The sequence below is a fragment of the Hippocampus guttulatus genome, chromosome 2 (genome assembly GCF_054856545.1).
Source record: "Hippocampus guttulatus isolate MCC_2025c chromosome 2, RoL_Hgut_1.0, whole genome shotgun sequence".
NCBI classification, from domain to species: Eukaryota; Metazoa; Chordata; class Actinopteri; order Syngnathiformes; family Syngnathidae; genus Hippocampus; species Hippocampus guttulatus.
The window spans coordinates 35,004,985-35,024,483 of NC_141262.1; the positions used below are offsets into that span (position 1 = coordinate 35,004,985).

General features: G+C 41.4%; 1 protein-coding gene across 4 annotated transcripts in view; it reads left to right on the plus strand.

Annotated features, from left to right (window-relative positions):
- Positions 1-421: 421 nt before the first annotated feature.
- gria2b (glutamate receptor, ionotropic, AMPA 2b) overlaps positions 422-19,499 on the plus strand; it is a 47,954-nt gene continuing 28,876 nt past the window's right edge. For 2 of the 4 annotated variants that reach the window (XM_086105877.1, XM_086105879.1), the window contains exons 1-2: positions 422-782; positions 874-1,014. In XM_086105877.1, coding sequence (XP_085962003.1) covers positions 680-782; positions 874-1,014 — 244 coding nt within the window. In that variant the 5' untranslated portion in view covers positions 422-679. The remainder of the gene's footprint in view (positions 783-873; positions 1,015-19,499) is intronic. The other 2 variants (XM_086105876.1, XM_086105875.1) reach the window with 2 other exon arrangements.

Genomic DNA, 19,499 nt, shown 5'->3' on the forward strand with positions numbered 1-19,499 from the left:
ATATTCAATAATGCCAGTCAGTCTTTTGTAAGTTAAGAACTCTGATTGAAGTAGATAGACTGTGTTTTAAATTAATTCAGAAGTAATGTGCCTTTATTTTGGTGTAACCCTGACCTTTCGGAACAAAAACATTTATTTATGATAAATCTGATGTCCTTTATTGTAATACTTATTACTTTTGCTTATTTATTACTTCTTCATTTAAAAATACAGTGGGAAAAAAAGCAATTATTTTTCCAAATTTTTGAACCCAACTAGAAACATCTCTTTCTGCACGCATGGCTCATGAAAGCGCACGGTTCGTTGCTGACGTCAGTCGAGCGGCCGGCTCTCCTTTCGGCAATCTTCGGCGCCCACCTCATTAGCATTCGGTTCTCGGCTTGGGGAGGAGGGGGGAAGGGAAGAGTGGTGGTGATGGGGGGGGTGATGCTAAGAGAGGAGCGCCACACTCGGAGCAGGAATCAGCAGCGCTTGCCGCTCCATCGCTAAGGGTCCTTTTTTCCTCGACTACTGGGGTCACCCCCCCCCTTTTAAATTCCACCTCCAACCTTAGTCCTCGTTAATTGCACACCCGGCTGCACCAAAAGAAAAAAAAAAGATGCGTGGGATTTAACGCCTTGATCGTCCGTCTCTCTCCTGGAATATTCCTGACTCCTCTCCCTGAGTGTGTGTACGGTAGATGCGGACCGCCGCGGCCATGCAGCAAATTGTGCATTTCTCCATGTCCTTCCTCCTCGTCTTGTGGGGGTGTGCGCAGGGAGGCTCGCCCAGCGTCCAAATCGGTGAGTGTAAAAAAAAAAAAAATGTGCGCCAAAAATGAAGCGCATTGCGTTTTAGGAAGACTGACTGGTGCGTGTCTTTTCACCCGTCCAGGGGGGCTCTTTCCGAGGGGCGCGGACCAAGAGTACAGCGCCTTCAGGATAGGCATGGTCCAGTTCGGTACGGCCGAATTTCGGCTCACGCCTCACATCGACAACCTGGAGGTGGCCAACAGCTTCGCTGTCACCAACTGCTGTGAGTGCCTTGAAAAAAAAAAATTGCATTGCGCCATATGGTATGTATGTGTGTCTGGATGGATGCAAGAGGAGAAGGGAGATGAGCGGGGGTGGGAGGAAAACTTTGTTTCCACGGCAACGGCCACATCCATTATTTCATTCCGTCACATTAACAACACCATGCTAAGCTCGCAGTCTTCTACGTCAGTGAGGCGAGTACATCCTGCTGCTCATCATCATCATCATCATCATCATCATCATCATCATCTCATTGAGTTGAGTGAGCACCTTTTTGGAGCGCATCCTCAGGTGCCCATCAGGTGAAGAACACGATTGTTGTCCGATTGCTTTGGAGAGGCACGTGGTTTATGGGATTTGCCCTCAGCCAACATTTTTCAACCTTTCAAAAATATATATTTTTAGTCATTATTTAAGTGTTGTATTATGTTTTTCTTTTGACTTATTTTTAAGCACTGTTTGATTTTAGTTTATTTGTTTGTTGATGTTTTATGATGATTAATTAATTTTTCTGTTTATTCAAACATATTTTATTTTCCGTTCTTCCATTAATTGATTTTGATTATTAATTGTTTTGCTGTAATTATATTTCATTTTTATGCAATTATATAAGTATGACATTTTACTCAACAGTAGAATTTAATTTCTTGCTACATTCCGGGCGGCCCGGTAGTCCAGTGGTTAGCACGTCGACTTCACAGTGCAGAGAATTCCAGCTCCGGCCTCCCTGTGTGGAGTTTGCATGTTGGAGTTTACCTGCGTGGGTTTTCTCCGGGTACTCCGGTTTCCTCCCATGTTCCAAAACCATGCATGGCGGGCTAATTGAACACTCTAAATTGTCCCTAGGTGTGAGTGTGAGTGTGCATGGTTGTTTGTCTCTGTGTGCCCTGCGATTAGCTGGCAACTGGTTCGGGGTGTCCCCCACCTACTGCCCGAGTTTTAATACATTTAAATTACATAAAGATAAGTTTTTATTCAATTAATTTTCAAATTTATTGTTAGTCTAATTTTCATGATCATTGTTTAATATTGTAGTTTCTTTGCGTGTAAAATATTTTATTCGTTATAACTGCAATTGTTTAGTCGGGTTTTAAACCAAAGCTCTTTGCATTATTCAGTATTTGATTAACTTTATGTTGTACCAATTTATTTGAAATGTTTAACCTGCTATTACCGGTAGTTTATTCCTATTAGTTTAATGTTCATGATCCATATTTTAATTTTGTAATATTTGTTTTATTTTGCAGTTCTTTAGCATACGTTTGGATTGTTTTTACATAACATAGTTCATGTGGAGGTGCTTGGTTGCTGTGCGACTGCTGCCTTCAATATAAATCAAAGGCTTGTGATTGGTGCTTGCCGGCATCCAATCCATATCATTTGCATTTAAAAAAAAGAAGGAGAAAAAAAAAGCTCCGTCTCCAGCCTGCGCGGCGCGTTCACCCAAGGCAGCCTGATGCAAGTGGGCGAACATCATCAAGGTGCTCAGCATACAAACACTGCAGCACAACGAGAATGTGCTCTCACTTCAACCATGGTTCCAAGATGAGAATTTAAGCACACTCATTTTGCCCAAGTGCGTATGAAATAGCTCGTGCAGCTTCTGAGTTTACTTATCTTACGAAATGATCAAATGTTGAAAATTGTGGAAAGAAATAAGACCAAAGCAAACCTTGAGAAATAAGCACAACTAATTAGCTTGAGCGTATCTCAACTGCTGTCAGTGTGGTGTGTATTTACATATTGCATTTACATATCTTACCTAATAAAAGCAAAAGTTGAAAGTTGTCGAGCAAAGGTCAACAAAATCAAAGCATCAAATACGAACTACAGCTCACGAAATTGTTTAGGATAAGCATGGCACAACCATTTTGAGTCAAACAAAATCATCAGAACCAGAGCAAACTATCGTTTTTTTTTCTGAACAGACGAAACGCTGCTGTGCAAACTAGTGTTTATTCAGTTGACGACATGATATTTAGAAAATTGGAGAACAACTATCAATATCAAAGCAAACTATAACAATTTGCTTGAGCATATTAACGAGTGTTGTGGATATTTCGGTGTTAATTTAGTTGCTATAATGATAAAATGTTGAAACTTAACAAAATCAACTCGGTCAAAGTGAACAATAAGAATTAAAGAACCATTTTCTTGAGCATATTAACAGCTGCTGAGCAACTTCTGTGTTTATTTCGTTGACATAATATGTAGGAAAATGTCATACAAAAGCAACCAGATTAAGCGAAAAATAATACCAACTGCTTTTGCTTGAGACTCCTGAGCGACTACGTGTGCAAACAATAAATTGAAGCACAATCGTGTTGCTCCACAAAGTGGAAAAATCTGCCCTATGCACCCTTTAATATCATTTCGGTTCTTGTTGCCAATCCACTAATAACTCTCTCATGGGTTTGTTAGCCATGCGAGTATTGTATAACCTGAATGCTAAAGGTTTCATGAGCATGCTTGCCTTGGTGTGTTTGCCTCGGTTTTACACCCATCCTGTGTTCCCGTAAGACTTATCGTGCCCGTGTGTACGCGCGCGTGTGTGTGTGTGTCGTAATTTTAAGTGCACGTCTTCAGGCTGTGTCCTTTCAAAGGGCAACGTGACTCAGGCTAGCTAGCGAGCTAGCGGACACGTCCATCGAACGCTTGCTGTTGTCTCCTTACCTGTTGCCATATCTCCATATTTATGAGACTTGACTCATGAAGGAGAGTCCGTTGGGCATCGTGAAATGCTTGAATGCCAACGCTTTCATTTTCAGGAAGCTCTTATGAGGCGAAAAAATGAGATGGGCATTTTGTTCTTGATTGCTATATAATATGCTGAACATTGTTATAAAACGTAAATGAAAATGCAAACCATTTCAGAACCGATAATAGCAAAATTTCAGAAGCAACGTGCAATACGAAACATAAAAGATTGTCCGGAAAAAAAGTACACGTATTGTACAAGTGATGCAAAAACAGCAACATTTCAGGACCGTTACACATTTTTCCGAACTGAAACAATAGAATGCCTGTCGCAAATGAGACGTATGTTTAGTTCTTTAATTGCTATTGAATCTGTTAATGATGGCACTTCTCTTAAGCGGAGTAAAAACAAAACCTTTAGCATTTACACGGGATAAAGTACAGTGATCCCTCGTTATTTCGCGGTTCGTTTATCGCGGATTCGGTGCATCGCAGATTTTTTCAAAAATATTCATTAAAAAATATATATATTTTTTTTCATATACATGGAGTGCAGTACTGTATATTGCTCTGTGTGACTCGCTGTTGTTTCTCACGGACTGTTTGCGGACTTTTTTTTTTACCTGTATATGTTAATTGGTCGCTACTTCGCGGATTTTCATTTATCGCGGGTGGCTTTGGTCCCCATTAACCGCGATAAATGAGGGATTACTGTATAGCACACTTGTCGTGAACGAAACAAATTTTGTCCCGTGATGGAGCTCGTGATGGATTTCTTCTGTTTTGTTCCAAGCAATGTCAAATATCAAATTTTCAGAGCCGAGACCATCCATAGCATACCATACCATTTTCTACTGCTTATCCAGGGTCGGGCCACAGGGTAACAGCTTTAGCATGGAAGCCCAGACTTCCCTTTCCCCAGCCACTTCTTCCAGCTTGTCCCAGTGGATCCCAAGGCATTCCCGGGAGACATAGTCTCTCCAGCGTGTCCTGTGTCAGATGCCCGAGCGGTGTGCTATGGGGACTGAAGAGCCTGTATCAGGGGGTTTGGTACCTCATACTCTTGAAGCACCCCCCACAGAACTCCCTGAAGGACACAGTCGAACGCCTTCTCCGAGTCCACTAAGCATACTGTATGTAAACTGATTGGGCAAACTCCCATGGACCCTCGAGGACCTTGCCAAGAGTGTAGAACTGGTCCACTGTTCTGAGGCCGGGACATAAACCACACTGCTCCTCCTGAATCTGAGACTCGACTTTTCGACAGACCCTTCTCTCCAGCACCCCTGAATAGCCCTTACCAGGGAGACTGAGGAGTGTGATCTCTCTGTTGTCGGAACACACCCTCCGGTGCCCCTTCTTAGAAAGAGGGACCACCACTCCGGTCTGCCAATCCAGAGGGATTCTCCCCGATGACCGTGCGATATTGCAGAGGCGTGTCAACCAGGACAGCCCCACAACATCCAGAGCCTTGAGGAACTCCTGGCAGATCTCATCCACCCCGAGTTGCAAGGAGGTTTTTAATTCCATATCTCTAAAGAGCTAGCTTCTGCAGCCAGGGATCAGATCGTCAAGGTCCCCTCCTTTGGCCACCGGCCAGTTCACTTTGCAACCATCCCCTTTGGCCACTCCCATAGGTGCTGAGCCCATGGAAGGGGGGATCCACATTGCCTCTTTGGGCTGAGCCCTATGGGCGTAGGTTCGGCCACCAGGCGCTCAGCAGCGTGCCCCACTTCCAGGCCTGGCTCCAAAGTGGGGGCCCGTGACCAGGGGAAAACAACATCCTATGTTTTCATTCATCATCGGAGACATTGAGCCGTGCTTTTTCTGGTCCCTCACCAAGGATCTTTTTGCCATGGGTGATCCTACCAGGGGCCTAAAGCCCCAGACAAATTAGCTGCTAGGATCATTGTGACACACAAACTCCTCCACCGTGTTTAGGTGACGGCTCATGGGGCAAAATTTCAAAGCGCTGTGTTTTGGTAATGTTGTTCTTCTGTGTGAAATCTGCAGAGCGATGATAAAACGTCAACATTTCGACACTGATATATGTTTAGATGAAGAAAATAATAGGCTGCCTGTCCCAAATCAGACAGACATTTTGTCGGTTGATTGATTTTGAACGTGTGGTGGAATGACGTCGATCTGCAGACAGAGAAAAACAAAAGCACATTTGTTCCAAACGACAGTCATTTTGGCCCTTGACAGATGTCGAATCTGTTAATCGATGCAGCTTCTATTACGCGTAATAAAAACGGCAACATTTCAGAATGAATCGTCTTTTTGTGAATCTTTATAGAATGTAATATGCTTTCATTGGCCATTCTCCTCCAAGACTGTGAAAATAAAAGACAGCACTTTAGATTGATTAGCACTTTTCAAGATGATCTGCTCATTGATTATGGTCACTGATTTCAGGAGACGTTTGGCGAAACGGCCTAATTATCGCATGAACGTCCACTCACTGTCTGCCTTAACATCAAAGGCTAATTGAGCACAAGGGCACAATTATTTTGTTTGTATGCTGTTTTTTTTAAAGGGATGGAAGATATTAATAAATGCTCTGAACGCCTGCTTAGGGACGAATTTAAGTCCAATTTCTCACACATTTTTATGAAATGTTTACAGCCAATCACTGAAGGTATTTTTCATGAGATGTTTTATCTTCTTTACCCCTCCCTCTTTGCCTCAACTGTCAATCAAACCAACGCCCTGAACCCCCATTGCCCAGCTCTGAGGCCACCGACATAACTCTAAATATAAATCATGAAGTCAGCCTCTCGGACGAGGTCAAACGGCCACTGGTGCAAACAGTGGATGTCACACGATCGAGCAGAGCAGAAATAATAAACAACGGCGAGGACAGAGTGAGGGTAGGCATAGAAAGGCAAGTTGAGTCCTTTCAGGAATTATGCGGAAACGATTGTCCGGTCTTTTAGCGCCAGCAGATGTTTCCTGTGCTCCCCCGATGCTATCAAAACAGCAGGAGATGCGCAAGTAAGAAGGCGTGCGGAAATGAATAACAAATTAACCTAACAAAGTAAAGAAACTCTGTCGCTATAGAAATAGAAAACAAATGTTACATGGCTCTTCAGGAGCCAGAATAAGGAAAATATTGCCTCTAGTTATGAAATAAATTTCAAGAAACGAAAGGTAAAAATAGAGTATGGGTTGCTACTCACAGCTCCGAGTTTCCTGAACGCAACATACTTATAGCTGCTCTGCCATTGGCTATTCCCGAGCATCATCCGGGCAACCCATTGGCAAAGAGGGACCTTCACCGTCTTCATTGTTTATGTCTTGTGACCTGTTGTAACTGTCATATGCTTGTGCAGGAGTTTTTTGCCTCACTCAAATTATCCTCAAATGAGGGTAGTTCGAGCGTGGGGGTTTTTTTCTCCCCCTCTCCCTCCCTTGTTTCTTTCTGACTTTCGGGTTGAGTGAACGCTGGCGCGTTTTGGCTGCCGCTGCTCAACCCGTATTGTTTTGTGTTTTTTGTTATTGTAAAGTGTCCTTGGGTGTCTTGAAAGGCGCTTATAAATAAAATCTATTATTATTATTATTATTATTAAAACAGCAGGAGATGCGCAAGTAAGAAGGCGTGCGGAAATGAGGCATGTAAAAATGCTGATTAATCTGCCGTCGTATTTTTCTGTACACACATTGCCTTCTTTCTGTACGTAAAGTTGTATGTTAGAATTCTACCTACTAGCAAGTTAGTGTTATGTCCATTCTTTTCAATACAGTACCTGACTATAGTAGTGCAACTCAAGCTGCTGTCTTTATGCTAACATTCATTCTTGGAACACCAACTGCTGGCATATTAGCATTTCATCCATTCGTCTTAAAAATAGTCCCTGAATCGAGAGCTGAATCTAAAAGTCCTTATCATTTTTAAAGTTGCTTTGCCCTTCTTGATTTATGTTGACTTACATTTTAGCCAACTGCTAGCATATTAGCATTTCATCCATATTTTTAATTAAAAAGAGGTCCTGACGACAGAGCAAAACGCATCAATATCTTTTCAATCCACCACAGTATGTTTGTACTCGCATTGCTATTTCTTTGTTAACCTCTGCGTTTCATTTGTTTTTATTGAAAATAATACCTGACTTTGTGCCAAACAGGGTTCTGCAGCATTGCGTGCAGTACTTACCAGGTTTCTAAATAGCTTTGTCCTCCAGGCCATCAGATGGATAAATAGCAAATAAGGATGTTAGTTTTTGATTCCCACTGACTTACACTACTGTTTTATTTTGTATACATTCAAATTTATATCCTAAGCTAAGCCAAATGCAACAAAATGTCAGTCTGTTTACACTGAATGCATACCTGAACTCTAAAATGTAAAAATAATCAATGCGCCATATCTTTTTTTTTTTTTTTGTCCACACATTGCCTTTTTGAAATGATATTTGACATGTCAGCTCACCAAATGTTCGTATTTGATCATTTCTCATTGAAAATACAAACGGCCGCATGGTACTTACACATTGAAATTTGTGCGATGTTGTCATCGTGTAGGCGGACGTAAATCCTGGCAACTCACAGTTAAAACACAAACAAGACAATAATTAAGATTGCAAATTCTTACAATCACAACTGCAAGGACATGTCGGCATTGCCTTCGTTCTGTCCAAATCAAATCACCATACTGATACAATTCATAGTGGCTTTTATTTTGATTACGTTTCTGTCCATTTTTTGTGCTTTATTGCAAATGACATAATTGTGAACCATATTATGCATTGTTAAGTAGAATCACAGATATGATCAGTGTTTCATGGTAAGAAGTACTCTCAGACAATCCGTCTAATACCCAGAATATTCTTCTATATTCGTGTCTTCATGGCACCGGATGACTTGCACTTTTGACTCTGCTCCACTTCATATTCCGGCCAAGGTGTCATTTATTTTCATCGTCATTGATATATTTATGTCATGCATTACATGGAATGATGTGTCACAGTGAGTTGAAGGCCATGGGCAAATGGAGCATATAAACGTCAGGGCTCAGGGGGTCAAATATACTTGATGAGACTGAGGTATACTGTACATTTCACTTGGCAGACAATGGAAACCTTTTTTTATTTTTATTTTTTAATCACTGGTGGATTCAGAATTTTATCATCAAGCCACCGAATTACACTTATGACTGAATGTAGCGGTTTGGTGCATGACATTGGCAAACATAAATACCCCCAACTCTAAGTATCCAACTTAGTCATACATTATGATCACAAGCTAATGCTAGTGAGCCTCTTAGCTAATGCTAATTTGTGCTAACATTGCACCTTTTGGCTCTACCGTGGTAGCAATACGGCCACCTCGTCAATTTGGTTCTGAAACTTCTGGTGGAGAAATTCAGCAAGGGCGTGGTTGTTGTGTTAATTACCCCCACTTTTTTTGTTGTAGTGCGGCGAAAGTGGAAACGACTCACCACTCTCTGGCCCTTTTAAATGACTGGCAAAAACAATCCTCATCACAGTGTTCATAATGGAGCTCCTAGTGTTGGAATCTTTGAATTAGGCACTCTCGGGCTATCAGCGGAAGTACCATATTTAAAAAGAGCAGTAAGGGTTGAACTGAGAGAAGCAACTGAGTCAGTCCACTTGGGTTGCCAGGACAACACCCTCCTTCACATGCGTGGCGGAGCTCGTCCGTTTGTTGTGAGATCATTAGGACACACCAAGTCCACTTTGGTATTTCCGTCAAAGGTCATGTAGCGTACGTTGCGTTTTTATGACAGGAAGTAGCCGTGATTCGGGTATCCTGATCGATAGTTAACACGTTAGTGTGGTCCATCGTTGTGTACGCACGCACAACATCCGATGCAAGACGTTTTGGCCTGGAATCCATCTGAACAAATATCCCCCAGAAACGTAATGCTATTGCAAGTTTTTATTTATTTTATTTTATTTATTTATTTATTTTATGTAACACAAGTGAAATAGTTACCCATCTACTGTGAAATCAATTTAACAAGAAGCGGCAATTTAGTGGCTCACGTTAGCAGTCACCCACCATTGTCTTGCATATAATAATAAGCACAAAGTCAACAGCGGTGTTTCATTTGCGTGTATTCAGGTGCTCGTAGTGTGTGTGTGGGTGTGGGTGTGTAGGTGTACACGTGAACCTAACGTCACGTGAATCATGTTGCAATATTACATGAAGGTTTTCATTTTATAAAACAAACTCCTAATTTTTACATGAATAATGTTTTAATATGATGTGAAAAAATGTTGATTAAAAATATGATGTTTTGTGAATAATGGGATATCAGTCAACGTTGCCAGAGAATAACAATAACAATTTTGCAACTTCACACAAAAAATCAAAACAAAAACATTTATGGGGAAAAGATTCCTGATCGGGGAATGAAATGTGTGAATTTTGTTGTATTATTATGTGAAAAAAAGTTTTTTTTAAGAGGGAAAAATAGATTTTACAAGAATTTTGTTGAATATTATGATTCAATTTCAACGTCACAATTTAACAATTAAAAAAAAGCAGCGTTACGAGAAAAAAGTCACCATTTTATAACAAACCAGACCTTAATTTTATTATTCGACATTACAAATATTATGACTAGTCAACTTTCTTTGAGAAAAACTGATAAAATTATTTAACAAGACAAAAAACATCATTTTATGTGAATTCTGCTGTGATATTATGAGAAAAAAGTCGCAATTTTACGTGAAAAAAATCCTAATTTTACAAGAACAGTTTTTTTAATGTTTCAGAAAAATAATTAAACTTTTTTTAATGGGGGAAAAACTCCTACAAACGTTTTTCCCCCCACCAGTCATGCAGCAAACATGAGTGTGCTTGTGAAGGACGCACTTTGCCTCGCTTGAGCGAGGCAAAGTGGTTCAGATTGTTGCCATGGTGCCGCATCTCTTCCGACTGCCCCACCTCTTCCGACTTCCAAATCTAAAGCAGGCCACGAGAAGAATCAAAAGAACATGATGTTACGCTAGGGGGCGCTACGCTGTGCTGTACTGTGCATAAAGTCGCCTGCGAAAGCTTTGTCGCAGGACATCAGAACGCCTCCAGGAAACAGGTCAGTGCACAAAAGGCGAGCGACAGCCAGGAAGAGGAGGAGGAAGAGGAGCGGGGGGAGGGGGCGCGGGCGGTGAGGGGTGTTGTTGGCGGTAGAAGTTGACAAGAACTGAGCTGCAGTGTTCTTGTCGAGAGCAGCTGCCGGAAGGACGGCTCAAAGGAATAGAAAAAAAAAATCAAGCCAGTGTGGCCGCCAGTCACATCTCCCACAAGTCCTTCTTCTTTTTAATATAGCCGGCAGTCGCCACGGCAACGTTCCCCGACGTCCCAGAAAAGCACTGCCTTATTATAGGATGAGCTACCTACATCATAATACGGCATTACGTGAGCGTAAAGAGCCGAGCACCACAATATAGGAAAGTCATCGGTAGGAGAATAAGTCGGGGGGGGGGGGGGGGGCGTCATTTTTCGTTAAGTGGTCTTTTCATGCAAAAACGGAGAAACCCAAAAAATTTGGGACAAAATAAAATGTGCATGTTAACATCAATCATTGTTGTAACATTACAAGAAAAAAATATCCAACAAGAAAATCGGAATTGCACAAGGAAAAAAAGTGTTTTATGTCAATAGGAGAAAAATGTTGTTGTTTTTTTTTTTTTTTTTTAGGAAAGAGGAATTTGACGGAAAAGCTAATGCACGTAATATCATGAGGAAAACTTTACAAGAAAAAAAACGCGATTTGACATGAATATTGTTATAGGAACGCAAGGAAATAGTAAAAACTATTAAAGAATAATTGCGTTAATAATGCATTCCTTAATAAGTGACAATGTTATGTGAATATGATTTTAATATTTGACTTGAATAGAAAAACAGTCCCCAGTTTACTTGGGTAATTGTTATATTATGAGATAATAGTCACTATTCTTATGAGGAAAAATCCATTTTAGGGGAATAATTAAGAAAAAAAACATTTTACGTGATCCGGTGGAATATCAGGAGTTAACAGACACGACTATTCAAAGAAAAACCTTCGGTGAATAACGTTACATCACGTCACCAATTTCCAGACAGACTCGCAATATTATTATTAAGATACGAATCACTATTTTTATGAGAACATGTTATATGAATACTGTCATAACATTCCGATTGATGTAACCAAAAAGTCTTAATGTCACAACTTTTTACTTTTCACGAATCTTCAAGGAACATCTTTCATTCCAATCTTTTTCATCGTAAAACGCGACTTTCTTTGAGCTTGTCCTGTCTTTGAGCTTTGTGGCTCACGTGCACTTTCTATTGATTGACTGGCTGCTCAGTCCTTAACCGCAAATGAAATCTAAGAGCAGCAAAACGCTCCTCTGGGCTTGTTGAGCTGCCGCAGAGAAGGTCGAAGTCGGAAAAGGGGGAAAAAAATAAATAAAAAACAGGACTGCCACTGTATCAAGATACACAATAGTCCATGTGTGAGCTGGTCCGAGATCACTTTCCACGTTGAAATAAAAAGTCCCTGGGTCTTGTTGCCATGGCAACGCGGCACTTGAGTGGGACAACAGTCAAATCTGCTGATGATTGCTGTGTCACTGACATACGTGTGTGTGGTGTGTGCTGCGTGTGTGTGTGAGTGTGCACGTGTGTTAGCGTGTGTGTGTGTGTGTGCTGATTCATCATTTTGGCACTGCACAAGGTCCGTTTGTCTCCCGTTATCAATCCATCCACACAAACTAAATGAGGTTGATTCATGCGAGTGTCCTTTGGTTGAAAGTGTGCGGGATGGGTGGCGAGGGGGGCGGGGGGGTCACCATGGAAACAAGACCTGCTCTAATCCATACAGAAAAGGGTTTTACAGCAGGGGACACCTTTTAGTGTCTCGTCATGGAATTCCAGATGGTTTTGCAAGGCGCATGAAGGTGGCTGATGTAAATGTGGTCTTCGCCGAGCTTGAAAGACTCCGTTCGAAATGCCGAAATGGGATGTGCTTTCACCTTGCGCTGATGTTTACAGCTTTGACTACATTCTTGGAATGCAACATTTTGGGTTACGACAACTGAAAATAATTCTTGACACAACAGGACCACGTCCATATTTAGTACCGTTTCCCGCTCAATTTTTCAGCCAACAGAAAGATTGTGATAATTTCTTTGTACACCTTCCCACAGAATTCTTGTAAGAGAGGAATTGGTGTAATTTTTATAACGGCACGATTTCTTACTTAAGATTGTAAAGACTTCTCTTTTTTTGTGCAATTTGACTCTAAAGTTCTCTGAAGATTGTGCTACTTTTTTGCCGTGTCAGCCGATTAAATCAACCAATGATGGCCCTTCAAACATCGGCCAAAGTAATGTGGCAGATTCTTTTTACCTTGATGTACTCGAAAAATCCGCAGGAGTTGTACACAAGTAATAGTGGTCTCATTAATGATTGCACGTGTATTATAACTAGACCATTACAATTATTCCAAAAGTGAAATTAGTTGATAAGGTCTTGTCAGAATCAGAATCAGAATCATCTTTATTGGCCAAGTATGTAGAACACACAAGGAATTTGTCTCCGGTATAACACGCTGCATTAGTATCATCGTAAACAACAAATCATTGAACCATTTTAGAGTAACCAGTAGCAGTATTTGTAGTACAAGAAGAGTGACTACGTCAGTGACTGTTTAAGGAGTTAATGGCTAGAGGGAAGAAGCTGTTTAAGTGTCTACTGGATTTGGTGCGCATGGATCTTGTCAGTCAGAGCAAATCTTAATTTTTGCAAGCAACGCTTCGGTGAGCCATGCAAGTTGCACAAGAAATAGACCTGGATGTCACAATTTTACACTCAGCCTAATGTCACAGTTACTTTGAAAAAAAGCCTCCAATTATTTTTCTACAATTGTACAAACAACAAAATTATTGTGAGATTTTGCTTTTTCTTTTGTACAATTTTCTACTTTTTTTTTTTTAAATCAGACCATAACTGTGCACAATTTTAATACAATTTCCCTAGAATTTTCTCTTGGAACAGAAATGTGATCTTTTTTGCGTGCAATTTCCTATAAAATTCTTGTGATATTTTTCAATATAATACAATATTTTGGAGGGTAAAAACTCCTGTTAAATTCTTGCAAATACTTTGACGATAACATGGAGCACATTATCTTAGAGAATTCCCTTTATGTGACAACACAAAGCTTCACAATTTTTTAATATAATGACCATGAAAAGACTAAATTGTATTTCCCAATAAATTCTTACGAGGTTGCAACATTTGTGAGGATTTCTGATTAAATTATTCAAATAACAAAGCTCACGCATTTCTGACCGACACATTTTTGTGACAAACATAAATTAGCACAATGTCCTGTGAAATTGTAGATGACAATTTCCTATGGCACACACATCGTTTGCAATCTCCTTGGCCAATCCCCTCCTGAATTCTTCTGCAGCGTGTCGGGGTGAGGCGAAGGTGACTGATTCATGATCATTTATGCAAATGCATTCATTCTTTGATCAGCATAAACGGCGGCGTAAAACGGAGACGATGTGGCCCTTTGAGTGCCACGCCGGCGAAAAGCAGGTCAGCTAATTGGAACGGCTAAATTAGTTTCACACCATTCACCTTCTCGCAAGGTGACAAGGCGCGAGAGTGTCCGCCCAACCGTATGTCCAAAAGAGGCAGCGAAACACAATGTACATCTGTATGTCATTCTGGACGCTTTCAATGTGGAATTGGGAAGTCATTAGCGTTATGAGGCAGTTGCAAAAATAATAATAATCATGATTAAATAAAACATTTGGAATTTCCTTCTAAAACCTTTGAAAGAAAACAACCGTGCTGACTCTTGATTACATTTACGGTACATGAAATCCTTCCAAGTACAAACAGTGATATTTTGTAAAATTTCCCCAACAAATATTGTAAAAAAACATCCATCCATCCATTTCAAACTGCTTTTATCCTCACAAGGGTCGATCCAGCCATCCATTTTCCGATCCACTTTTATTTAAGGGTCACGGGGGTTGCTGGAGCCAATCCCAGCCGTCTTCGGGCTGTAGGCGGGGGACACCCTGAACCGGTTGCAAGCCAATCGCAGGGCACACAGAGACGAACAACCATCCGCGCTCACACTCACACCTTGGGGACAATTTGGAGTGTTCCATCAACCTATGGTTCGTGTTTATGGAATGTGGGAAGAAACCGGAGAACCCAGAGAAAACCCACGTGGTCACGGGGAGAACATATAAATTCCGCACAGCAAGACCGAAGCCATAATCGAACCCTGCACCTCTACATTGTGAGGCCAACGTGCTAACCAGTCGACTACCGTGCCGCCCTTGCCTAAGACATTTTTTAAAGTAATGTTCTGTATATTGCAATGAAAAAGCCAGTGTGCAGTTGTATATTCTCGGTGAAGTGAGTGGAACAACCAAACATTTTGTACGTGGACTTGAGAAATAATAGTCATTTAGTTGTTGCGCGTGTGCGGAGGGATTTGTGAGTAGGATTCATTGAGAGGCAGTCACATGTGACGAAGACATAATGGCTTTTCCCACAATCCTTCACTCTTTCTGCCAACCGGCGATTAACCGTCCTCGACTTCTTTATTGCACGAGAGTGACTTGTCTCCCCTCTCCGAAATACATCTTGTGAACGTTTTTTGCTGCAAAAGTGACAAAAGATTTTGAACGATTTAGTGGTTTGTTTTGGGGTTCTGGGCGGCCCGGTATTCGAGTGGTTAGGGCGTCGACTTCACAGTGCAGAGGTACCAGGTTCGATTCCAGCTCCGGCCTTCCTGTGTGGAGTTTGCATGTCCTCCTCGTGCCTGCGTGGGTTTTCTCCGGGTACTCCGGTTTCCTCCCACATTCCAAACACATGTGTGACAGGCTGATTGAACACTCTAAATTGTCCTTAGGTGTGAGTGCCTACTGCCCGAAGACAGCTCGGATAGGGTCCAGCACCCCCTGCGATCCTTGTGAGGATAAAGCGGATCGGAAGATGAATGAATGAATGAATGAATGAATGAATGATTGTTTTGGGGTTGTTGTTGGGTTGGTTTCTTTTTAAGATTGAGGTCATTTTTTTGTTGCATTTACTCAAGCTAATCCACCGACCCCGACGTAATGCTTGAGAAACGATCGTCAACCTCAGGACGGCGGAAAAGCTTTTCCGTCTGTTTACCAGAGAAGGGCATGCCGTCCCTAGGTTGGTCTTTTGGGATGGAGGACGAGAAGTTTTTTTTATAAAGGACGGATTAAGCAAGGACAGAAGTGGGTTTTCGTCCGTACCTTTAATCATCCCTAACCGGGTTAAGTATGTGGTGTCGGGAGGCAAAATCACAAAGCCAACATGTAGCCAAACGCTGTATTTTCTAGCAGGCTATTTCATCTCAACAGTATTTTTATAGCAACACTGCCACATAGTGTAACAGTCAGAGAACAAAACAAAGTGCCTACGGAGACCCATTTCACTAACGATCAATCCAGCCGGTGATGAAAACTGGCTGTGTTGTCTGTCTCTCCATACCCGCCCATCGTGATGTGATGTGGCTTGGATTTCTAAAAGTAAAGTTTTTATGATTCATATTTTATTCGATCAAGGTAACTATTTTTGTGTTGTGAAATACAAAATTTGAGTTGCTTATCACTCAGACATTAAAAAAAAGAAACAGTGATGTCATTTTTGTTTGATTGGTGGTTTATCTGCAACAGCCAATCACGGTGTTACTGAAAATAAGGTTCGGTAGGCAGGCGTATACGCGATGAATACCTCAATGTTTGCATGCGAGAGTCCCGCACATTTTTCAAAGTGTGGCATTGTGTAATGTGGACGACGCGTTTCTCTCCTGAAGTGACATAAGCTTTGTAGTGATCGCCACTTTGAAGGGGAAAACACCCTAAAATCACTCATACTTGGGCGATCATTCCAATATTTTCAGAGGTTGATGTGAGCAATGAGTAAAGATGTCAATATAAATTTTGGTGACTGTCCATCGCAGTTGTGGCACATTCTAAACGACGTTTAGATTCTGACATTCGACTGTCATGTTGCATGTACGGCAAGTGAGAAATGACACATTACATTAGTGTCGGCAACAAATGGCATTTGAACCGAAGCCATAAACTCTTTGGAAAATGAAAAATTAATATAATATATTATTACTTTTTCTTTTCAATTCTTTTACAGACAGGGTCGGAGCGATATATGAGCCCATCCACCATGTTGTATGTGGCTTTAATATTAGACATAAATTCGGCAAACTGAGCTCAGATAACACCATACGATCAAATTTTGATAATATGGGGCTGCCCATTACATCGATCGCGATCGACCGGTAGATCGCGGACTGGTCCCAAGTCGATCGCGAGGGGTGTAGAGAAGAAAATAAACAACCAACCATTTGCGTGCCTTTGTGCATGTTAGAAATATATGTAGCCGAGTCTCTGGAAGGACTAGACTGGACACAAAATAATTTTTATGTGGGCTTTATTGCCGACTGAACAATGAGAAATTGTACAGCTTTAAGATGAAAGTCTGAGATGTAAACTGAATTTTAAAAGGGTTCGAAAAGGGATCTAAGAGATCAAAGAAAATCATCTAACAGATGAAAGAAAATTACACCACAATAGACAACAGCAGTGGCTTGCTTAATAGGGAAACAGAAATAAAAATACATTATTTCCAAGCCACAATATTTCTTAGTGCAGAACAAATAATCATTACAACCCAATGTTTGGAGATGCAGCCACACTTACTCGATATGTTCCGGTGTGTTGGGTGTGTACAAACACAAATGATCTCCCCTCTAAAGAACAGATAACACAATTTCACAGTCAAAGAAACATATTTACATCTTATAACATTGCGAACACTTACGCTGTACAGCTGTTCACACGCCTCACTAGTGGTAGATTTCAACCTCCAAACCAAACCACTCCAGATATTGTGCTCTACAAATACCATTCAACTAATTAATCATCTGTCCAAAATTAACACCCAACATGCGTCATGGTTACCAATTACCTGAATATCGCCAGGGTTACGACGACGATCATGGGTGTATCAAGTTGGGACAAGCAGTGGGCACAGTTCAGCGACTACCCTCCTTCACGTGCATGTCACCCTTACTGGTCTGATTCTCACACGCTGCATATGTTCCCGCGTGTTTTGATCCGTTTTTTTGTTCAATGTACACTGCACACTAATCATCATATCAGTCTCATTTTCACAAAAAGTATTACCAAAATCAAATCAAATAAAGCAGGTAAATCTTTAACCTAGGTGGCGTGTGACCTGCGTCACTGGAAGTTGTTAGCGCTCAGCAGCTGCAAATGCAGCCTGTGATCAGAGCTGTTCCACTATATCATTTCTTGTTATCATTATTCTCATTCAGAGTTTGTTTCGTGTACAATTCACCGAGGGCACGGGCAAAGAATAGGAATGTAGAAGGCCGAGGGAAGCACTTTAAAACGGTACATGTGAGCTACGATAGTTAACAGGCTGCAAAAGGGCATCGCATGCCTCCGCGTCAGGCTGTTGCTCATCATGGCGTGCGCGTGTATGTGCGTGCGCGTGCGCGGTAACGGGTCAATCGCGGGAGGTCGGTTGATCGAAAAGTCAATCTTCCGTCCAAAACGTTTGGGCACCCGTGATAAAAAGCAATAATTCCATATTTTGCTTGATGATACATCCCCAAGGAGGAAGCATTTTCACAATTTGCTTCACTTTGCCATTAACCAATACGGCACGGCGTCGACACACTCAAGAAGGCGTCTTTGTTTATGTAATGTAAAAGGTCCCTATCGTAATGCTTGCGGTTATCGCAAAAGGCGCCATTCAAGATGGGATCAGCAGTGCTATCCGAATGTATGGAGCAAAGTGAGTGCGTCGCGTCTGTCGGGGATTGAATTGCACTTTGAAAGAACACGGACGGACGGAGATGGACGACCATTATTATATGAATAAGGACAGAGGGACGATGATGGACGGGAATCCAGGTCGCGGACGTAAGACGGACCGGCAAAATGGGGTAGCGTGCCCACCTTTGCGGTTTACGGCCACAAAAGTAGCAGCGACCCCGAGCAACATCTCGGCGCCCGCTGCATAATGAATTTTAAATGTCGGGAAAAGCCATTTTGGCCAACGCGCTCGTAAATTATACAATGAGGGGTGATTTTTGCAAAGCCAACAGAATGGAGGATGGATCGCAAATCATGGGAATGAAAATGCAGATTACATGCAGCACACTTGCGTTCAAAGCAAGACCGAAAAGGTGAGAAAGACATGAAAAGCTTTCTAATATGTGCAATAAATATTAACACTGAAGTGCTACTAAATAACAAATTATAAATGATTTTTTTGAGGTATTGTGTCATTTCATTTGTGCAGATTCCGACAACATTTTTTGTTGGTTAATACTAAATTGTGCAACATTGAGCGTGGGGAGCACTAGAGCACCATCAGGGTAGAATTTTTTTTTCGGATTTTGAAAGAGCAAATATCAATTGATTCATTGGTCGGGCCATAATACAAACGATTGATGTTTCCCTTTTTTCCCATGTAAACGATTGATGGTGTATCTTTAAGAAGACAAACTCTTACATTTGCTATTAGCCTAAAAAAGACAAACTACCGTACTTCTGCTGCTGTTTCCGAGGAAATAGACGAGTAATCAAACATTCTGAAGTTCAGCAGGCTTTTTGTGACTTTCTCTACCGTACGTCCTCTTCAGTACAAGCAGTCCCCCGGTGCAGTTAAAAGACGGAAATCAATTAATCGGCCGGCAGACACGGCGAACAAGGT